Genomic DNA, 22708 nt, shown 5'->3' with positions numbered 1-22708 from the left:
TCTGTCCACAGTTTTACATCTCCTCTGCATTTAGGCCCTTTCTGGTTTCAAATCATTCGGTCCGTGTTTCGACTCCGTGCCAACGCGCTAAATTCTTAATACCAGTCAGTAACTCTCAGGTTGAGACTCCATTCATTTACATCTGATTGAGATATTCTTGCAGAGGCCAATTAAAAATGCAACAAAACTACCTGGAAAAACTTGGCAAGTATAATTTTTAAAATAGACACCGATCTCATGTGTCATTATGAGTGCAGCAGCCGCAAGACAAACAAGACAAATCTATCTATTGTTTATTACCTCCTCAGGCTTTTTACCCAGAGGGCGGAATAAGAGAGGGAGAGGCAGAGGTCAGCGTAATTACCATTCACTCCTTCCTTAGAGTCAGACAGTGCTAAGACATGCATTGGCAAATTCCATGGCAGCATCGTATATCACATTACCATAAAGCCCCAAAGAGCTAACCTTTGTTCAATTCCATTTGATTCTGAGCGAGGAAAACAGCCTCACTGACAATCTCATGAAGCCTCAGTCTTTCAAGAGTTCAGGTGTTTGTCTTTCAGTCTTGTGACTGCTCTTGCTAAAGATGTGCTATTCCAAAAATAAAGCGTCAGGGGACGTGGGGGATCATTGAATCATCCTGGGTAGAATATCACATCATCTGGCGAGCTTCAAGGTTCAGTCTCAAACTATGCCTGAGAAAAAAAACGCAGCTTGTTGTGAAAATAATACACAGCGTTTAGCTCAAACTACTTTATATACAGAATGTGCTATTTATCATTATTAATTAATAATTATTAATTCATACCAGTGCTGACAATAACACTGAATTATATATATTTGATTCTGTGGCACTTAATAGTAAGCCCCTGGTATTATCAGATTAACCTGGAAGCACTCTCCATTTTGGCTTCTGTTGACAAACAACAAAGTGCTAACATTTGCAGCATCAGTTCACTCTAATATGCCTGTTGACTTGAAATGAGAGCGCCAGTGCAGAATGTGAAATACTGTTACTGAGAGGGGAGGCTTAGCCGTGATGTCTTCAGTCATGCTTAAAGCCAATGGCTTCAGCTCTCGGTGGCAATCACAAGGTGGCACACGGAAGGACGAATGTTGCCACGAAGGATGAAAGGAACGTAAAGATGAGGGGCGAGTAGTGAGCAGGCACATACATGAGACATGAGGTAATAAAAAACACAGGAGTGGGCAAAATGAGCAAAAGAGGGGGAAAGTGGAACGATAGAAAAATAAAGACAACAAGAAAGAATGGAAAAAAAGAAAGAAAGAAAGAAAGAAAAAGAGATCTGTGAATTTCCCCTTCTTCCCCTGAGACCTCCCTTGATGCCAAGCATTCATCATCCAGCCTCTAATATCAGTTATTCTGTGGCTCCTCTGCTTACAGCAGAATTAATTTCTGCTTTAATTACTCTCATCGGCGGAATGCTGATGAAGGAGAGGGACGAGGCATTCTGGGACTCGGGCCTCATTCCACCGCTTTAATTTGAATGAATTCCACCCGGAGACGCTGGCAAACAACTGGCAGCCGAGCCCCGGGAGCCACTCTGGGACTGCGCAGAAGAGCTGCAGCCATGGCCCCCACCAACCTAGCTACCTTGTGTGTTTGTGTCTGTGTGCATTTCCCAGCTTGTGTGTGTTGTGTGGAGCTCGTTGATTTGTGTGCGAGGCTGAGTGCTGAAGTGAAAAAGGTAGAGAGAGAGAACACACAAGACGAGGAAAAGAGGAAAACAATGATTGATGGATTGAGTGATGAGTGTGTGTACAGTATGTGAGCATGTTTGCAGTGTTTGTGTGCGTGTGCCCATAGCTTGCAGTGTGTGTGCATGTTTGCATTCGCATAAATGTTCTCAGGGATATGGGATGAGAAAGTAGAGCATCCATAGAAATCATGCAGAGAGAGACAGTGAAAACAGCTCCATATGGACACGAGTTATATGAAATATGAACAGCATCACTGACTGCAGCCCACTGTGTAACACAAGTTTGTGTTGTTAGTTTGAGAGCAAAAATCATTAATAGTTAATTTGATTATTCCAGAAATGGCGCGTCATTCTCCCAGACAAAAGCCCTAGTCCATGTATCATACAAGAACTTGCAGTATAAAAAGGAAAAAAAAAAGGAAATGACTGTATGAATAGGAAAAAGCTGCAAGTGTGAGATGCACACACTCCATGTTTTCATAATGAAAACAACTGCAGAAACTGTATAATATCACAGCAAGCCCGGCAGAGGAGCAGGGAGAGGGGCCATAATTGACTTTTCTCCAAGCCAGCTTGGTAGTTACAGAATGTAGCATATTGGATAAGGATTGTGATTGATTATGTGGGTCTGCCATACTGATTTTGATTAAATGTAACCATGGGTTTCTTTTCCAGGCCCTAATGAAGCAGCAATTTGAAACTGAGAGACTGGAGGATGCTGAGCCAGGCAGCCTCCAGCCCCACGCCGTCTCTCTGTGTATATGATGCTTCAAAACATGGAGTCGTCACACAGTATCCTGCCGCTGCCTCCTCTGCCATGACAGATAAAATATGTGGATGGTGCAAAAAGTCACAAATTAATTTATAACACAATTATAGAAGCTAAAAAAAAACATTCTAAAAAAAAACCTAATTCTACTTTAATGCAACCCCCCTAAAACAACTAAACAGAAAACTAGTGTGAGTGCTCATGTTCGTATGACATTGAAATAATTATGTGGCCTGTATCTCTGCTGGGAAAACATACATCCCCTCACCACACGCTAACATAACTATAATTATTATAAACTACTCTAACATTAGAGGGAGATACTTCCAATCCCTTGAATTCAAACAAGTCGTGATTTTATAACTTCAGTCCACATTCATCTCCTCCAATTTCCTCCTCCAGCTCGGCAGAGGGCACGGAGGCAGGTAGGTGTGACCTCCACCGACCCTGAAACCTCTGGACAGGTGGGCGGTTGCGTAGACGCACACTGTCCGTTTTGGCAGCGGCTTGCTTCCCTCCCCCCGGCAGGGAACTCAGGCCATGATGAGCAGCTGGGTCGCAAACACTAAGCACATTAATATCTTCTTAATGATAATAATCATTATGGCATAAGCACCTTCCCCCAAAGTGGGAAGGCTCGCGGAATGTGCCAGGGTAGCGTCGTCGTCGTTAAGGTACAAAAAAAAAAAACGAAGACGAAATGACTCCTTTAATGGGCAGAAACTTACAGCCACCAGGATAATGCAGACACTAATGTAATAATGTGATAATGAGATACACAAGATAAGAGATAAGACATTAGGGAGACCAAAAAACTCAATGAAACCAGTGTGAATGAATAAATAAAATCTGTACTTGGGGTTGACACAGTTACCACCACAGATATACATCCTATGATACATATGCTAATATAGACTTGCCTGCATCACAGTAATGTGTGTTAATTAGTACAGACTCTCTTTCATGCTTTTAGGCTGAAGTTAGCCGAATACTTCACCACCTTGTCTCCCCACGCCTTTGGTTCTGCAAAGTGCTCCAGCATTTCCCATATACTCGCCTCATTTAATATAACTGTCAGTATTCACCTATCACAGGCCATTATCTGTCTCATCCGCGTTCATTATTGAAGCTAATGATCTGTTGTCCTCTCCGCTCCCCATTGAAGGAGGACTACATTAAAAGTCTCTTACTAACTTAATTAGTAATTATAAATGTTAAAGATTAATCAGAGAGTGAGTGGCTTAAGGTTTGCGTCTCTAGGCGAAGTTGGGACAAATGGAGAGACAAAGAGGCCATGTCGCTTCATTGTTCACACTCCACCGTCACGCTGGAAATGGAACAAGACATATGAAAAGAGTGGAAGTGTGACCGTTTTACCTCTAATGACTGTCACTTGTTTTTTTTCCACTTACTAATGTATTCTCAAATTATAAAAGAGAAAAATACACATGTACCTTGAGAGCTTGTGTGCTTCAATCTACATTTAATTGCAATTCTTACAGCTAAATATAGTAGGATGTTATTTCCATATTGTAATCTACAAGCTCTACTGTAGTGGATTTAATGCTGTAACAGGAAGCAACATTTAATATGGTAACCTACGATGCATGCAGCACTCACATTATCTCTTTCTAACAAGATGGAAATAGATCCCCTTAATTAAATCCTGGGTGTACACTAATTCCTTACTAAATCTGCACCTCTCTGACAATTCCACATCAGCAGTACCGTGCACTCCAGTAAACATATAAGCACTGATATCAACATTAAACCTTAATAACTAATAAAGCTTTCATCCAGGGAGTTCCTGTGTGATTTCCATTAATGTGAGGGGTGGGGGGGTGGAAGCGCCCAGGACCATCTCCCTGTTTTCCGGAGCGTGTTGACGCTCAAGCCAGGGGGTCGGTACTCCAGGCAGAGGAGGGAAAACAAGGAAGAGCTTTTTCTGTGCTGAGTTGTGGAACGGGAAGAGACGTTATGTGAGAGAGAAACCGCAGCATTATATGTGACCTGTTAAATTGCCTATTAATTAACTCTGTCCAAACTGATATTTAGCAAAAACAACGTTCTCCTCTGTGTTTTGGCCTCTCGTCCACACGCACACAACGTTTAATGCCTGTCTGCGTGTTTATTATATACCTGCTTGTTTGGGAAGTGATGACATCACAGCTTACTGTTGCTTTGTGTAATAAGCATGCACCAGACACAAACAACGATAATTGGATGTATAATGGTTTCTCTTTTATCAATTGCCACTGCTAATAAGAAGTTTGCTAAATTTATCATTACTGCAATACATTGTAGGCATTCAGAGGTGTCTGTCTCAGACATTTTACCTGATTTTATCACCACCTACTGGCCTGGCCTATTCTTATTTTAGATATTTTGTAAAACGTGTATGTGTGAGATTTTTTGAACAATTGAGGGGAAATTTGTTTAATCCCCACAGTACTGTAGAGGATTCCTAAATGTCAGTGAAAGGTGACGCACAAAGTGTCAGTGTAAACCAAAGAAAGATTAAAAAAAAGTATTTCTAAGACAGGCAAAGGTTTTACAGTCAACGACGAGGATCCATTTCGAAGACCTGCCCTCTTTCTTTAAGAGGAGAAATGGCAACGCTTTGACTGTGAAGCAGGGAGTCCTATCACACAAGACACAGAGTGAGGTGATGGTGGGGGGCTGGCCAGCGGCCCGCAGCACCTGAAACCTATTAGAGAGCTTTGGAACATTCCATGGGGTTCTTCCATTTTGGCCAGAGGGCATCGTAAAGGTCCTCACAGAGAGGGCTGGTGCACAGTCGCAGACAAAAAGCCAGCAAGGTGAAACACTAAAACTAGAGTAAGGATATGAAAGAGCGAGACACCTGAGTATACCGCAAAATGCGTGGTGTTGCTTGTGTTGTTCTCTGGAAGAAAACATGTTGCTTCCAGATCCTTGACTCGCCATGAAAATATGGTCTAAAGGCAAAGATCACATTTTCTGCAGGAAAAGAGTCACAAGGAGCTTGTCTTCATAAAGGAACACTATGATTAAAACATTTACTGTTGGCAAGCCAAGCAAAACTTTTATCAACTTTTTATCAAATGGTTTGCCATCTGGACTTAAAACAGTGGGGGCCCAATAGCGCACTGACACTAAAAGCAAAACATGCATAAACACACACAACCTGCTGCCAAATTTTCTTTGAGATTGCCGTATCCTCTCTGCAATGTGTGTGTGTGTGTATATATGTGTTTTAGTGGTACCAAGGCCCATCTCTTTGGCTGGATCCGTGTCCATGCCTCGGTGTTATGCTCACTGGGTTTAGCTCTATGGGTGTCTGTGGCCTCTCCTCTGGCCGCCCGTGTCCATTTGCTCTGCGGGTATGGCAGGCCTAAGCTGACAGATGGCCGCCCCTCTCCATTCCGCTCCAGAGTAACACAGTAACTGGTTTTTCCTCCGCCGTTGACCTTGCCACAGCCAGCCAGCAATCCAGGCTGGCACTCGGCCTGTCGAACAGGAGGGTAATGAAGTCCAGCGCTGCTCACATGATTATTAAGGCTTTGACGCTGGGGGGCCTTTCAGGACCCTATCCCCCCTCCCCTCTCCTCCCCTGTCTGCCACAGCCAAAGTTCGATGAGGATAGTCATTCGTTACATGGTACTTTGGAAAACCACCGTAGTGCTCCGTGAAGAGAGCTAAAACTTTTTCGTGGTAGCTGGAGTCTGCTTGTGTTCTAACACACACCTCTCTACACACACACAACATTATCCGCTATCCAGTAGCGTATGATAGCTACTGGTGTCCCAGCATGCCCGTCATTCCAAAAACACACCAAGTAAAAGCCACTACACAAAGTTAGATCAGATCTGTCACACTACTATTGGTGCTGACAACCTCTAAAAGTGGCGCAGTTCCGCAGTAGCGTGCCACTTCACTCTCACTGTAATTCTCTCTTACTACAAGCATCTCTAGGCATGCTTGGAACCCTAGTCCCATCAGGGCCCGACTGGGATTTGAGAGGTGTAGGTTGCAGCTCTGACCTTTAGTAAGGCAGGACTGTCTGTTTGCACTTCTCCCATAAGCCCCCCTCCAGTCAGACTGCTAAGCAACCCCATCAGACCAGGGGTGCGCAAGCACCTACGGCCTTGGTGACATCTCAGAGACCATGGGGAGGTGGAGTAATGCAGAGGTTAATTCTGATCATCCAGTATTTATGGACTTCACTTCAGAACAAGGGTTGGCATTAACACTCTAAAGGAGACATCCCTCCTGTATATCAATAAAACATAGCCACATGCACAGGAAGAGCCTACTTTTATTCAGATCGCCCCAAGTTCCCAACTAGACTTGCATAGGAGAATTCGAAAAAAGTGCACCAGTGAATCCTTTGCTGCTTCAAATTAGAAAAAATAGCCTTTATACAATTCTATATAGTTTGTAACTTATGCTCTAGAGTGATTAGCTGGACAAATGCAAAAGCTTAACCAGTTGCTGAAAAGAATTCGCCCCATTTCACTATGGTGACACCAACCTACCAATTGCAATGCAGTGAGGGGCAGCGAGTGCTCACTCGGAGTTTGTACAAACAGGCTGTATGAACTGAGAGCATCAGATATTTTCTCACATGTTGGCCTAGTCTGTGAGGTGTGGGGAAATGTCAGGAAAATCAATAGATAAGGACCACATCAGACCGAGCTTGTCTGGCCTAGCAACAGAGCATCCCCATGGTGATGTCAATTACCCCTGCTTTACAACAAAAACACCAGGAAGAGCAAAACAGTCTCTGCAATGCTGTAAAACTTTTAATGCAGTCTCCTGGTTACATTGAGGAATTTATAAGAAACTTTGTTTTTTTTCTCCCCCAGTCCAGACAGGTAGCTAACACAGTGAATGTGAGAGTCTTATTGATAGCTCTTTTTTGCAGCTCACTCTGTTTTCTATTCTCCTCATGGACGCCACATTAGTCAGGGAGAGGTATAATGTAACGAGCAGTAAGGTGCGCATAATTGCATATTAGCAGCAACACACTTGGCTGCACGGGAGGTGACTGCGCTAACGAACAGAAAGGTGTTATTAATCACCAATTAATAAAAGCAGGCAGATATCACACTCAGTATATGGCACGCATGGTTTCCTTTGTTTCCACTGGCTGGTCCAAGCCTGTTCTCTTATTTATTTCATAAGATTGATCCTGTTCCTGTTCCGTGTTGTCTATTGAGTTCTGACTCTGATCCAGCCCCCCCCAGGAGTCAAATGAGGAGTGTTTGGCCATGTTTGTTAGCAGATTACATGTGTATGTGCTCTATGAATGAGTCCCAGAAACAGAGGGAACACCATCAGACGTACCTAATCAAAGAGGATTATAGGAAATGAAACAAAGAATAAAAATACCATATTCTGTTTGTGCACAGGGGGAAAAAATGCTTAATGGAGTAGTGAATGTGTTGCCACCAGGGCAGAGACAGTGATGGAGACCATGTAATCAACATACACTGGCCAAGTTGCTCTTGGGGCCAAAGACAAGAGGATATGTGTCAAGGATAATTTGTGGCCCTTTGCGGAAACAAAACAAGGCTTTCAGCTTCAAATAGTGTTGCAGTGTGCCTCCTGTCTGTCCCCCCACAAACAGTATGTCTTTTGGAGCCTGCTTCATATGAACATTTGAGTGCTCAATAGTGAAAATGGAGAGATAGTGGACAGAGGAGGGGGGACAGAGAGGCGGAGAGGAGGAGGAGAAACTCTGGGAGAGCTAAAGGCCTCTCACTCGCTCTCCTCTCCAGCTCTGTAACGGCCCACAGTGCCTGCTTCACACAGAGCGGCCAGCTGTACAGCAAATGTGCCTTTCCCTCTCCGCCCCCGAACCTTTCCACCCCTCCTGTGCCCCCCTCTGCCTGGGCCGACCAGGCCACCGGCTCCTCTCTGTGAGAGAAGGCTCCTCCCTGACTTGGCTTCGAGCTCAGTGTTGTCACCAGCCCAAAAAAATCCATAGAGGTGACCCCAAAAACACTTTTCTGGGATGTGGTTTGGTTTGCTTGTTTACAGTTGTCCTTCTGAGCACTGCCACCTTGGCAGCAGCTGCTTGGAATGGACGGAGTGAGATGAGAATTTGGATCGAAAGCAGATATAACAGAAAAGCAAAAACCCTTTTCACCTTTAAAACCCTTTAAGACAGAGCCCATGTTTCAAAACATGTCAGAGCTCTGAAAATCCACATGGAGACATTTGAAACAGTGCGATAAATAGGCCAAACTTGCCCCCCCGTGAGGCTCCAAATGTCATAGTTTATAGTGGGGTCAAAGTGAAGCAATGGGGTGGCACGACAGCACGCTGATAAAACCAAACAGGCTTTTGTGTCAATGAAAGACCTTCAAAGATCCTCTCAAAACAACAGAGAACTTTGTGAAAGCGCAGTGATTTTAAATCTTTTTTTCCGAGGCAGTAGCTATAGATCAAGATGGCAAAACAAACTGATGGCCAGATTTGTTTTCTAATCTCAAAGAAAAATAGCAGTAAAAGGTTTGATAGTGACTGCAGCAGCTGAAAGCTGTATAAATCTGTGGGTCTCTGGAGAAAAATCGGACACCCTCAATTCTGTAAGTGTGCCATGCCAAAAAAACTCTAAACTAAAGAGTGGCCAGCTGTCTTCTGGCCTGCTATTAAATTGCTCCTTGGATGGTGGCGATATCATTTTTTTCTCCATAGGAGTATCGCACCAGGTCCCCAAACAGAGCGACCAGCTGTACAGCAAATGTGTACTGATCCATCTGGGCCCTAGCAGGCTGCGGCCTCCATCTTAAGACACGTGGGGCCGTTCACAGGCTGGGGCTGGGGCTGGCCGGCTACAAACCCTTCTGCATCCATGGCCACCTCCTTCCCTTTCATTTACCTCCATTATCACAGTAAATGTCAAGTAGCTGGGCACCAGAGCCGCGCTTTATGTCTGAACTAGGACGTCATCATCTGAGTGTAATGTCCATGCATCAAAATGTGCTGGCAGTCGTACAGAAGAGGCAGCCACGAGCACTTTGGCCCAACGGGAGGAAGACGAGGGTGGAGGCTGAGTGCACTGCAGTTTAGGGAGACTATTGTATTACAAAGGCAGCTAATATGGACTTGTCTGGGTGAGACAGGCTCAGGTTTTGTTGTTCCATACACTTAGCACTATGGTTATGTCATGGCACACCACTATATATAGAGTTATCAGTGTGAACTGACACCATGGAGCGGGGCATGGATGAAAACAACACCCCTATGAATCCAGCGTCTGCTCCATTACCTACGCTAATAACGCTGACAGCTGAGCGGAGATGACCCCAGCCCCCTGTTTCCCCTCTCCTGTGCAGATGGCCATTAAAAGGAGAAAGTGTCCCTTTTTTCAGTAGAGACGGTATTTAGACCTTTTCCAAATTAGTATTTTTTTTTTCTGTTTTTGGCCCAAATTGGCTTTGCAGTTATTACTGTCTGGATTGAATTCAACCCCATTCTACATTAAAGAAGGATTCATCAGAAGCCATTCATAAACCACTAGATTACTAACCTGATGCATGTGTTTTATTAATAGCTTTTCGAGAAAACATATTTTATTTTATTTATGTTTCTTCTATTTGATCCATTTTGTTTCTTTAGAAAAAAATGCAGTCACGTCTCGACAAGTTCATTTTTCGACTGCATTTTCATTAAGACGTGTTTTGCGTTCTCCATATTTTACAGATCAACAAATGCAGCTAACAGAAACTCTTTTAAAGAGTCTGATGAAAACCACTATCGTGTTGAATACAAAGCGATGGCATATCAGAGAAGTAAAACATCAAACAATAACCCAATCACCTATCCTCCTGTTATCTTAAGCTGTCTGAATTCCACTATGATGAGGGAACTGTGCGCTTGTGCCACTGAAAGACATAAAATAACCAGTAGGGGGGTCTGTTTTCTACCCTCCCAGTGTGCTCCGTGCCTGGCTTCGTGAGAGAAAGGACTAATGCTGGCATGGTACTGTATTAGGCACCCCCAGTAGAATAGTGGGTGAGCAGATCGCAAAGATGAATACCAAATACACACCTACACACTCTCATCTCGTCTCTCTCCTTTGCAAATACACTGCAGCATCAAAATCACAAATCACATGCTTCTGATTGTTTATGCACAAACAGTGGGTCCCTGATAGAATTGCCTACCGGTCCTGATAGAATTGCCCACCGTGTTTAAATTCACCTGCGCCTAGAAGCGTGTCCCAAACAGAGAGGCGGTTTGGTTCCAGATCAATGAGTCTCTCCCCCACTGAAGACAACAGATAATGCAGTGTAATGAAAGAGCCACCAAACGAGCTGAATAAATGAATGAATAAAGGAACGTGAGACCGGAATTCAGACGCCTACTTACTGCAGGCAAGAAAACCTGTTTTCCAATTGTCTGTTCTCTACAAATTATTCTGCCTGCATACAAATGACAACCAAAAGTAAAGACATTTTGAAAATGTGGAGGTTAGTGATATACCAGCACTCTTTGTTTAAGAATCTTATGAAAGGAAATTTTGAATAATTTTGTCATACACCAAGTAATAAAATCAAACATCCATTTTTTCAGTTGATTTGACGTCCTTAGATGCTGAAAGCATGAGAGCATGTTACCAAATGTTGTATTCAGATCTCAGTTATCTGAACAGGGTATTTCAGTGAAACAATAAAGGCACAATAAACAAGCAAAAAATAAAGAAAAGAAAAAATACACCTGCAATGGGAAGTTTTTCTGAAACCTGTGGAAAATGATTCGAAAATTTACCAGTTTGAATACAATTAGTTTGGGTTTTTCAATATTTCAATAATCTGTACGGTATGTTTCCACTGCTTCAAACTACTGTCATGACAGAGTGGTTTGAAGTGGAGAGATGCTCCACAAACATGCACACGTACTATTGTATACAGTACCATTCACATGCATGGGGAAATGAAGAGGATGGTTTATAAATTCACAACAATGGGGATGCAGTTGATGGTCAAAATATTAAAATAATTCCACCTATTTGGTGATGTGATCCAGAAAGTAAGCCTGAATGAGACAGGGTCAAATATTTCATTACATATATCATGTGATTCATTTTTTAAGTATAAAAAGACTGAAATTTATTTAAAATGATCAAATAGTTGTGGTGAATTTGGGTGATTTTTTTTCTTAATTATTTGTAGGTTACATCGATGACGATAACACAAAATCTTTCCCTCTAACATTGATTAAATTTACGCTATAGTAGAAATACTTTGGGAAATGTAGAAAAACACATTTACAAACATTCTACAGAGGCACTGTGTTTTTGTTGCAGGAGCACAACAAAGACAATAATGAGCGAAACCAAAAAAATCTCTCCTACCCAGCATGTGATTGGCCACATGAACTTGGATGTCCCATTCACTGTAGAAGACCATCTGACATTTGATGCACTGGTATGTCTTCTTCTGTAAATAAGACAGAGAGGAAAGGGATTATCAATTCTAAATAAAAGATAATATTACAAAACAGAAAACACTTTTTAGTTTTACTGATTTAACATAATATAAAAGTATTTGAGAACCTCAGCATGATCTTATATGCTATTCAATCGTATTCAATAAAACACTGATTAACAATACCTCTTCAGTTTGTGAGGGACTGGCTCTAGGCATGGGGGACACCTGAGGGGTCTTGAGTTGCCCACTGTTGCTGTCCCCTGCCTGCTCTCGATGCACCGTCTGGATGTGGTTTTGCAACTCTGCTTCTGACTCAAACTTCACATTACAGCTGGAGCATCTTGTCTTGGCAGCAGATGAGGAGGATGTGGAAGAGGATGAAGACGACGATGAAACGATTTTGCCTTTCCCGTCCCCAGGGCTGAGACTCTCCCCCTGGACCCATGCACCTGTAGTTGGTGCTGGAGTGGTGGCCCCGCCTTGCTGTTGTTGTCTTCCTCCATTCACTGTTGGGCTGGAGCTTTTAGAACCAGCTGCTACCACACACGACGCACAGAGTCCGTAAGGCAGGCCGTTGATGTCCAACTTCACAAGGTCTTGCTTGGACCGGAAATCTTTCAGACAAGAGGCGCACTTGAAAATTTTCTGGGGATGGTGTATCTGCTGGTTGTGAATGATGGCATTGTTTCGGACCATGGGTTGGTTGGAGGACATGGTGCCAGTTTTTTGCATGTGAAATGTACCATGGATCTTGAGCTCCAATGTGGAGGTGACTGTCTGCATGCAGACCACACAGCGGAAACCTGTCAGGGAGTTCCTCAGGTCAGGGTGCATCTGGCAATGCTCCAGGAAGTCCTCCTCACTTTGCAGTGGCATCTTACAAATGCGGCAGCTTCCTGTGTCCAGACTCTTGCTATGGGTGACCTTGTGCTCAGTCAGGGTGAGGAGGGAAGGGAAGCGCTCCCCACAGATGGGACACATGTAGTGTTTGACAGGCCCAAGATGGGTCTGCATATGTTCCCTCAGCCCAGGCTCAGAGAAGAAGGTGCGGGAGCAGACATTGCACTTATGGTTGCCCTTGATCATTTCAGCTTTCCTTTTTACCATGGCACTCTCACCAGGGCGTATATTGTGGTCTCTCAACTGGTGGTTAGTGAGGAGTGACTCCATGGTGTAAGATGCCCCACAGATGTCACAGCCATACATGGGCTCTGCAGTTTCCACCTCTTCCTCACTCCCATCATGGCTGTTATGGGACTCCACAACAGATCCTCCTACTGTCCCTGGGCCATGGCTGTTAGTTAAGAGACCTTGTAGGTCAGCATCCTCTTTAGGTTGGCCATCTCCACCACTTATAGCAGAGCCATTAGCACCACAATTCTGTGTCTTTCCCTCAAACACACAGTGTTTCTCTCTCAAATGCTTTTCCAAAAGGACGATAGCATGGAAGGCCTTGCTGCAGAAGCGACAGTTATACTTCTTGCTGTGCGTGGTGATGTGGCACTGCAGCTCCACCTCTGTGCCAAAGGATTCGCCACAAAAAATACAGCGATGCGCACGGCCCTGGTTTTCCAGATGGCTGTGTTTTACATGCAACTGTAGGTCAGTCTCATGCCTGAAGTCCCAGTTGCAGGAGGTGCAGCGATACACCTTCTTCTCATTGCTGTGCTTTACAGCCAGGTGGAGCTGGGTAGACACCTTTGAGTCAAACACTTCTTGGCATAGAGTGCAACGAAAGAACACAAAGGTATGCATGTCAAGTAGGTGCTTCTGCAGGTCATCCACTGAAGTGAATTGCTTGTCACAGCTCTCACAGATATAATAAGTGGAGGTAATAGTGAAGTGAATCGTCACATGCTTTAGCAGGGACTCTTGGTTTGGGAACTCTTTGTTGCACTGTGGGCAGGTCAGCTGAGGCTGTAGGACATCCAGGTGAGTTTTTAGGTGAGTCTGGAAAAGGTCTAAGTTGGTATACTTGGCTCCACACTGGTTACATATGAACTCACTGGAAGTACGTGAGGCCGAGCTGCCTTGTTTAAACATGGTAGCTTCCACAGATATTGGAGAAGAAGGGCTGAGAGTTCGCAGAGATTTCTTTCCGTTGTTGATGTAGTTCAGTGCCAGTGGAATGTTCTTGTGATTCTCCTTGATGTGCTTGTTGAGCTTCAGAACACTGTTGAATATGGGGGAATTGGTGCAGTAAGAACAAGAGTACACTTCTACTATAGGCTCCTTGGGAGTTACAGCCAGGGGGGAGTCAAAACGTAAGCTTCCCCCATCACAGTGAGTCTGACGAACATGTTCCTCCAAGGTAGCCTCTGTCAAGAACCCCATGAAGCATTGGGGGCAAAAGAAGGCATTGCTCTCTTTGGCCACAGGACTAGGAAAGCCATGAGAGCAGCGGATGTGTTCCTGGAGCGCATTGAGGTCACTCAACACCTCAGGGCAGAAGTTGCACTGAAGAAGGGCATCAGGTAAGCTGGCTAATAGAGCAGCATGGTCTTCTGCATTGTGGACCTGCTTAAGATGTTCATTTAGATTTAGTAAAGAAGGCAGAACTTCCAAACAAAACTGGCAGGTATGAGCCTGCTCTGGCTTGTCCAGGTGCATGGTTCGCAGGTGAATTTGAAGCACAGCCAAACTGGAGAATACTTGCCTGTTGCAGTAGATGCAACTGTAGGAGACTTTCGGCTGTTTGGAGGAACGTCCTCGTATGTCTGATGTATTTTGAGCAGCCCTCTTTCTCCTACCCCTTGTCTTGGGTACGGGTGGTGCTGTCTCCACCATTGTGGAGCTGTCGACAGAGAGGTTAGAGTCAGGAGTAGTGCTTGAAACAGAGGTATAACCCACTGTTAGCAAGGAAGGGCTGTTACTGTGGTTACTTGACTCAGGGAGCTGGTGAATGTCCATGTGAGCATAGAGGTCCTCAACAGACAGAAAGTGGTCAGAGCAAATAGCACAGGTGTGGCCCTTCCTGTCTCGACTGTGGGCCTGATCGATGTGTGTCAGCAAGGTGCCCTCATCACTGAAGGGCTCATGGCAGTAGATGCACTGCAGGGTGGCACCTAGGCCTCCATCCTCTGATGGCGAGCACTCTGGGTGGCACTCAGCAATGTGTCTCTGGAGTTCTTCTGGGACATCAAAGCCCTCCTCACAACGGCTGCATTTGCGTGTTTCTTTCAACTTCCATTCATCAGCTCTAGAAAGGCTGGAGCTGCTGCCGTCTTTGCCCCTTTCGTGTACTTGCATGTGGCCATGGAGAGAGCTGGAGGAAAGGAAGCCTCGGCGGCACACAGGGCACTTGTGGGGTTTGTTGGAGGCGTGAGTTTTCATGTGGATTTTGAGGTGATCACTGCGGGAGAAGGCAGAGTCACACTCTCCACAGTGATACTTCTTATCGCCGGTGTGGAGCTTCACGTGTCTATCCCGGCTGCGTTTGTGCTTGAACAGTCGGCTGCAAAAGGTACAACTGAAAGGGAGTTTATCACCGTGACTCTGTTCGTGACGTTTGAGGAAACTTAGGCGACTGAAGGACTTGTCACAGAACTGACACGGGTATGGCAGGCCAGGGCCCCCTTCCTCCTCGCCAAAATCATAGTCCTCGCAGTGTCCTGGAGAAGTCTGATCCTTACTGGAGGGAGATGATGCTGGCCAAGAACACGATGGGTCATCCTCAAGATCAGCACCGTCTGGAGAAGAAAGACAAAGAAGAGAATAAGAAAAGTGTGTAAGAGATGTGTGTGTATTAGAAACTCATCTGTCTCACTCTTTGAAATAAAAAGGTGGGCCACCACGGTGTTATTTGTCATAGTAATTATAGGGTTGTCGTGTATGAATTTAGAATTCTGTGCAGCGTCGTCCATTTTTTCTTCAGTTGAAACAATACCTTGCCTTTTGTGTTATCTGAAAAGTTACATTTAAATATGCAATTTTAAGTATAATTAGAGGAGAGACTAAGTGGAAATACTTTTACTACAATTAACCTTGTATGTGGCCATGTAATGGCTTAGCCCACTGTGACTCAAAATACAATCTCTCTGACATTTAAAGCCGACACAAGACAATGGCTGTACTTTAGATTGTAAGCCTAGCATGAGGTAAATTAGAACATTTCTATTATTCTCGAACAATGACGAGAATATTTGTGAAAAACAAGAGTCCTTGAAATGACCTTAAGACAAGAGAAATAAGGGCAGATAAGAGTTAAAGAGGAGATTAAATGTGCAATTTAGACCGCACAGCCTTTAGAATCCTTTATATTGCAAAACAAATGATTTTGTGAAATATGGGCCTTTCAGAACATCACATCAATAGATATCAAATTATAGAATATGCATTATTATCATAATTGTCAATGTGCTTTGTGTTAAGTCGTATAAGCCGTGAGACAACTGATACTGAATAGATGGATGTGCTGATGCGTGTGTGTGTGTGTGTGTTTGTGTGTTCAGTGTGGGTAAGGGAAACAGATAGAGGGAGAACAAACCAAGTGGCCAACAATCTCACTCAAGGACAAACAGGTGCAGAGAATGACCAGGGAACACCAGTCAACTGACAATACAGCTTTCACCCATACAGCCCAGTGGTTTTACAAATACTTTAATGTGTCCCTATTCAAAACACTTTGTTGCCAACATTCCTTTCCATTGGTTCACTGTACAGTGATATGAATGGAAAACACGGCACACCACTTTCCACAAGTTCAAAAGGTTACAGACCACTTCTTCCGCTGCTGAATTCTAAGTGCTGTGGACTTCCTTACCTAAATAAAACAACGTAATCCCAACCTCTTCAGAAAAAAAAAAACTGAGTCAAAAGGCCAAAACTTGGAATGGGAAAAACAAGAGGAAACTGCTAAGATTTATGAGAGGGACGAAGGAAAAGCACAAGCTCTTTCCAGGATCCAACCTCTGTGCTCTCCTTCAGCTGACAAATCTAAGTCTCTCTCCCGTTCTGTTGTTTTTGCTGGGAGATCTGCCCTTTGTCAGGATATCATGCCCTCTCGGAGCACTTACCCCCATCAGGGCCTATCTTCAGGAAACAGATGGGGTCGGAGGCCATTCCCTTGCCCCTCCAAACTGCTGAAAGCGGCACATTGAGAGCCCACCTCCACACCGCGGCCCTCCCGGAAACCTCCCACCCCTGGCAAGGCGCCCACTCTGCACACACATCTCACTCAAGGAGAAAACCTTGCCTGATTTACTTGCTTCATCTCTCATACGTGTCTCAGTGTTTTCTTTCTCTATCTCTCCCTCTCTGGTTTGAGGGAGGATGGGTGACTCAGTGCTATGCCCTCCTCCACAGATGGGGGCGGATCTGCCCTCTCTCATGCTGCCTCCCAGGGTATAGGAGAAGAACACAGTGCAAGAAGAATGACCCCAGCCAATGCCTTACAGTCATACATATTGGCTTTGAGACAATCGTATAAAACAAACAAATAAATGGACCCGTATACAAGGCTAAATGAAATTCTACTGTCTTAAATGAGGATGTCTTTGCCTTGAGACACTACCAAGCTGTCAGGACAACCTCATCCCATGTTTTGTTTTGTTGTTGCTTACTTGATGTATATTATTTATTTAGTGCCTCACTCCAATACCACACATGCATAAAGTCGTATCTGTGGGGGACATGTGGGAGTCGCAACACTGCTCGACTGGCAGAATAGATGTTTGGACGATCTAATCGCTGTATTAGTATTAGCATTGTGAAATATTACAGAAGTTGCTATATGATTTAAATAATGCCATGATATTTATATTATGTTATATTATATTACGTATCGCAGTAATACAATTCATTTGACATGAACATTACTTGCAGTCAAGATATCATCATATCAGCCTGATGGCAATATGTTCCGTATGTGCGGAAGCAAAAACCCACAGTGCTGCTTTTATTAAATAATGTCATAATGCCGTTTGTCCCACCATATTAGAGGGCATTCTGCATTGAAACTGTACATTACAGTTGTCTCACAAGACCCACATAGTGACACACACATGTGAGCATGTACACACAAATACAGATTCAAACCCAATGGCCGAAACAAGTGTGTGAATAACTGTACATGAAAGAGCAATCTTCCTCAGGAGACCACAAGAGGAAAGCGAGAGAGAGACTTGTTTTTTTTCCTTCCTTCACCCAGACAAGAAATGCCCAGGCCGCAGCAGCAGCCTGAGTAAATAAAAGAACGGGCCTTACTTCCCTGTCTCTCGGGCCGGGGGCCTGTGCACGCCAGCACTCTCTGTGCTGCTGCCAAAGGGGATGCTGGGGCCTGAAAAACTACACCCTGCAGCTGAAGGGCTGTCTTTGTTGGTCTGCCAAGGCCTTCCTGAGCATCCTCCAGCCAACAGCCTGTCACGTCCTGGGAGGAAGACCTCCATCTTAAGGCCTGTCCCTCTCTGGGAGTTCTGTCCCTACCCCCTTTCCATCGCTTTTAAATGTCTCCTATACGGAACAAAACAACCTCATTTGCAGTGCTTCTATAGGGAATGGCAGCAAAATGTGTCATAGCCACATTTACTACTAAGATATAAACTCAACTCTGAGCTACAGTACTCGAAAACTTTTTTTAAAATAAAAAAAGCGTTGCCTGTCAAGTTCAATGAATACATTTCTGTAAGGTTAATAGAGACATTTGAAACAGCTCCATATAATTAAGTTTTTCTTTTTTTTCTTGTACTGAATAGGTAACCGCAAAAAAAAAATCCCCCTCACACGCAGGTCTCAGTTTCCTCTAAACCAGTCTGATCTACTCTTTGTGCACCACTTCCTCTGTGTTCATTTATAGAAGCCTTTTCCAGAGAAAATACTTCAGTTCAAGTAAGATCCTTAAAGCTGGGAACAGGTTTTTCTGTGCAGGCGACGTACAGCTTTCAAAATCTCCAAGGAGGTTTGCTTTTTATTTGTGCAATTTTTGGATTCATAAAATTAGCAACGAATTAGCAAAATATGCAAAAGAGCAGGTCATTAATTTTTCTGATGACATTGTTTCCCTTTAGACTGTATGATACATATATGCAAAAAATGTTTTTTTCAATATGCTACAAGGTTAATCAAAACTTAGAATTACTACAGCTGAATTCTTTTTTTTAACACATACTGCTTTGTCGTAGTTTGAGGTGATGCAAAATCAGAGGGAATTCCTTCAAATAATCCAATGGTCAAAGTGTCCAAAATATATATACAAAATAATTAATAATAAAAAAATTATAAAACAATTCTCAACTCAAATGTGTAGGGGATATAGCTAAGACATTTGATGGTGTAAATACTGTAAGGAGCCATTGAAACGTAAATTGGGTTTTTGCATTTTGTATATATATCACACACAAAACCCCGACACATCTGCCTCCTTATTAAAGAGTTGCGAAATATCATTTAACACTATCAGCAACACAGAGATTTCTATTTGCCACAAACTACAAGTATAATTGTATGAATAATAATTGCATTGTAGTTTTTTAGAGTAAAGCTAATTATTGATCATCCATAGACTTTTTTTTTTATTGTGAAACACTTTGTAAACCATATTTAGAAAAGTGCAAAAAAACACTAATGACTAATAAAAAAAATTTTTATTCAGGTAATTACATTCCTACTTACTTATTTATTATAGAATTTGACATTGGATCTGTTTGCCCAAAGCTCTCATTAAAATAATGCTTGGCCAATGGACATATGTGATTCTATTGTTTTTTTCCCAGTTATTCCACCTCCTGAAACCTTTCAGGTGCCGTGGTTTGGGAATAACTCGCTGTTTCTTGTCGAGGTCCTGGAAGCACTTCAATATGGCTTATCACTGCCTGACAGCATAGTACACCTCTTCTATTTAGGAAGCCAAACTCTTATCCATGTCCAGGACCTTATCTCATCAGAAAAGTGTTTTTTGCTATCACTCATCTGCCACCTCTATAGTGAAGCTAGACTTTGTACAAAAGCCATTCCAGTGAAGCAATGCATGCCCGCGCTTTCAGCCGCCAAACCTTCCTGTGTGTTGTACCAGACATCTGCACGTAGTGGTTGTCATAAGAGATGTGTTTGTGCGAGTGTGTTTGTGGCACATTGGGGATTAGGGATTCATTGAATAAACAAAAAGCTGACAACTTGTCTGATGTAACACCGTGACCCCACTTCATATTCAGAGAAGGGGGATCTTTTTACAGTTACTGGGAAAAGTAGTGAGTCCTTCCCGAGAGACGACGCATGTGTCATCTCAACGCTTTTTCCTGTTCTGATGCCCAAATAGCGATGTGTGTCTGAACAACGCGCTATCATGTACGGCCCTGTTTGTGACACAACCATTTAAGATCTAATAGAGGAGGTGGCGAGAGAAATTTTTACATTAGCAAAGACTCTCCAACAGAGAGAGAGAAAGAGAGAGAGAGTGGAGGGGGGGGGGGGGGGGGGGTGATGCTGAATTTCTGGGACTGATTCCAGTCAGATGAGCGAATCAGTCAGTCGGTTTTTGGGACACAGAGCTCAGAGGACACTGTTGGATGAGGCCTGGTGCCGGGCTTTACTCACATAGTCCTGCTACATCCCTGTTTTAAGACATCAAATCCAGTCAAAATGAAACACTGATAATTCCCAGTGGCTGTCAACAAAAGTGCCAGGTGGCTAGACATGGCAGCATCCAGCTGATTAACACACACGCAGACGCAAATACACACAAGCACGGGTAGAAGTATTTAAAATAGCTGCTATTCATCATTACGTTCTCAGCCTCAAATGTAGTGTTGTCTATTTGTGTGCTTTGTGCGTAAACTTAGCTCGTCTCTTTTTTTCTCAAAGCAAACACAATATTTTTTTTACACATCGCCGAGAAATGTCAGGTCCCTCTCCCCCCCTCGCTACGGATCAATCAAATTCCCTGCGCTACAGGGGGAGAGGGAGGGGCAAGACGACCAGAGGAGCAGCGAACGAGGGCGCCATCTCTTACTGGACGAGGCGAATGAAATGAGGATTCACTTCCAGGGGTTTCATCAGTGAGCTACACTCGGAGGCGGAGGGCACAAACCACCAAACTGCAACCGTCCATGGGGATTTTGTTTTTTTCACACATGCACACACACACACACACAGAGCCTGACACAAAGAGCTGGGACATCAAGCACTGTCCTGACTCTGTGTCCATTATTCTGGCCCTCACAGTTCTGTCTCTCAACCATGGGGAAGCGGCAAACTGTCAACTACTTTGTCCACATTACCCACGTCCCCCAGCTTAGACAGGAGCACTTGGTCACTGTCCCAGAAATCACAGCGCCCCAGCGGTGTCCCAGGAAAGTTAGACAAATGGAAGGCGAGGGGAGAAAAAAGTAGGGCGGCCAGTCATCCTTTACTGGGCTTTTTGTTTCCATAATATGTGAGACACGATGAGAAGTGGAATTCCATTATTTATGTGGGCGTCAACACGTGTCCCATACGACTATGATGTCTGTTACACCAACACGGACAAACTGAAATCTACACTAATGATAATAATCGATCAATAATATTCCTTAAAATAATGTCAGGCCTCTAAAATGAAGGAGGATGTTTGTGCTGTGTGCAGAATCTGCTTTATTGTGTTTCCTGTGAAAATTAGCATCGCGTAACAATCCATAACCACAGAATTTGAACTGTGAAAGCCTGTCAGAGATGACTTAATGCTGGGAACAACATTATCCTTCATAACAACTGTATACTGTCACACTGAGGTCACTAAGGTCAGCAACACTTTCACACGCAGGCCTGTAAAGGAGTTATAAATTATTAATCTAACAGTTTAACTATTATTAATATTTCATTTGAAAAAAAGCTTTATAATAAATTGACCTTTAAACAATGCACAGGGGGTTTGTCTTGTTACTTCTGCCAAGGAGGTTATGTTTTCTGTTAGATTTGTTTGTTCGTCTGTTAGCAGGCTTACACACAAAATTGCAGGGACAGATTACCACAAAACCTGGTGGAAGGATTTTGCTGTGGATCTGGATCAGGGGGCCGGATCATTTTTTTTTTTTTAATTTACTTTCATTAACATTGTGATATTTGGCAAATACACTGTGTTCTGCTGTTTATTTGTGTGTGACAGGATCAAGTGTTGCATCAGGGGAAAAGTGACAGAGTTGGGATTAATAAGAAATTTAACTGTGCTTCCTTTTTCAAAAGATTTAAAAAATACAATAATTCTGAAAAGTAATTAATGAGTGGAGAAGAATACAGGGAGTACACTACTGGATTTGAATTGTTTAAAATGATCAAACATGAATCGCACACAATTGCATAGGTAATGTAATCATGGCAATAAGTCAAATATACTGTAAAATGAGATTATTTTGTATTATTTATGTTTTATGTTTACATAATTTAATTAATGGTAATTATAGATAGATAGACATATTATATTCTGCTCCCTAATTTACCTCTGATCCTGAACTACATTATGTACCTTAAATGCATGTAATGTGTTTAAACAGTGGAGTGATATGATGTGAGATGACAGTTCACGTGTCTCACATTGTTGGATTCTGACATTAAACGTGTATGGAGTTATACGGATGAAGCAGTTCTCATCTTTTTGCTTTTCCCACAGTCCAACAGTTATAGTTACGTATAAGAGGAAAAGAGGCTTACAATAGCATTTTCTGCTATTTATTTTTTTAAATAGCCTTGTCAGAAATAAGACCTAAAGGTGCTGCAAAGCATGATGGTCAGAAGTGTGTGTATGAATGCAGGTAGAGTGGTTTGTGTGTGGGAGAAGGTTGGTGGCGGTGGTGTCACCTCCTGTGGAACGGCTGGTGGTGTGGAGAGGA

The 22708-nt window shown here is 43.4% G+C and overlaps 1 protein-coding gene across 6 annotated transcripts in view; it reads right to left on the bottom strand.

Moving 5' to 3' along the window:
* znf521 (zinc finger protein 521) overlaps positions 1-22708 on the bottom strand; it is a 91182-nt gene that overhangs the window by 35521 nt on the left and 32953 nt on the right. For 5 of the 6 annotated variants that reach the window (XM_020103719.2, XM_020103727.2, XM_069510983.1 and 2 more), the window contains 3 exons: positions 12096-15601; positions 11837-11921; positions 11488-11517 (listed from right to left, as the gene is read on the bottom strand). In XM_020103719.2, the coding sequence (XP_019959278.1) occupies positions 11488-11517; positions 11837-11921; positions 12096-15245 (3265 nt within the window). In that variant the 5' untranslated portion in view covers positions 15246-15601. The remainder of the gene's footprint in view (positions 1-11487; positions 11518-11836; positions 11922-12095; positions 15602-22708) is intronic. The other variant, XM_020103697.2, reaches the window with a different exon arrangement.

The sequence above is a fragment of the Paralichthys olivaceus genome, chromosome 16 (genome assembly GCF_024713975.1).
Source record: "Paralichthys olivaceus isolate ysfri-2021 chromosome 16, ASM2471397v2, whole genome shotgun sequence".
NCBI lineage: Eukaryota > Metazoa > Chordata > Actinopteri > Pleuronectiformes > Paralichthyidae > Paralichthys > Paralichthys olivaceus.
Note: the sequence above shows the minus strand (reverse complement) of the source record. Positions and strands in the feature narration are given on the sequence as shown.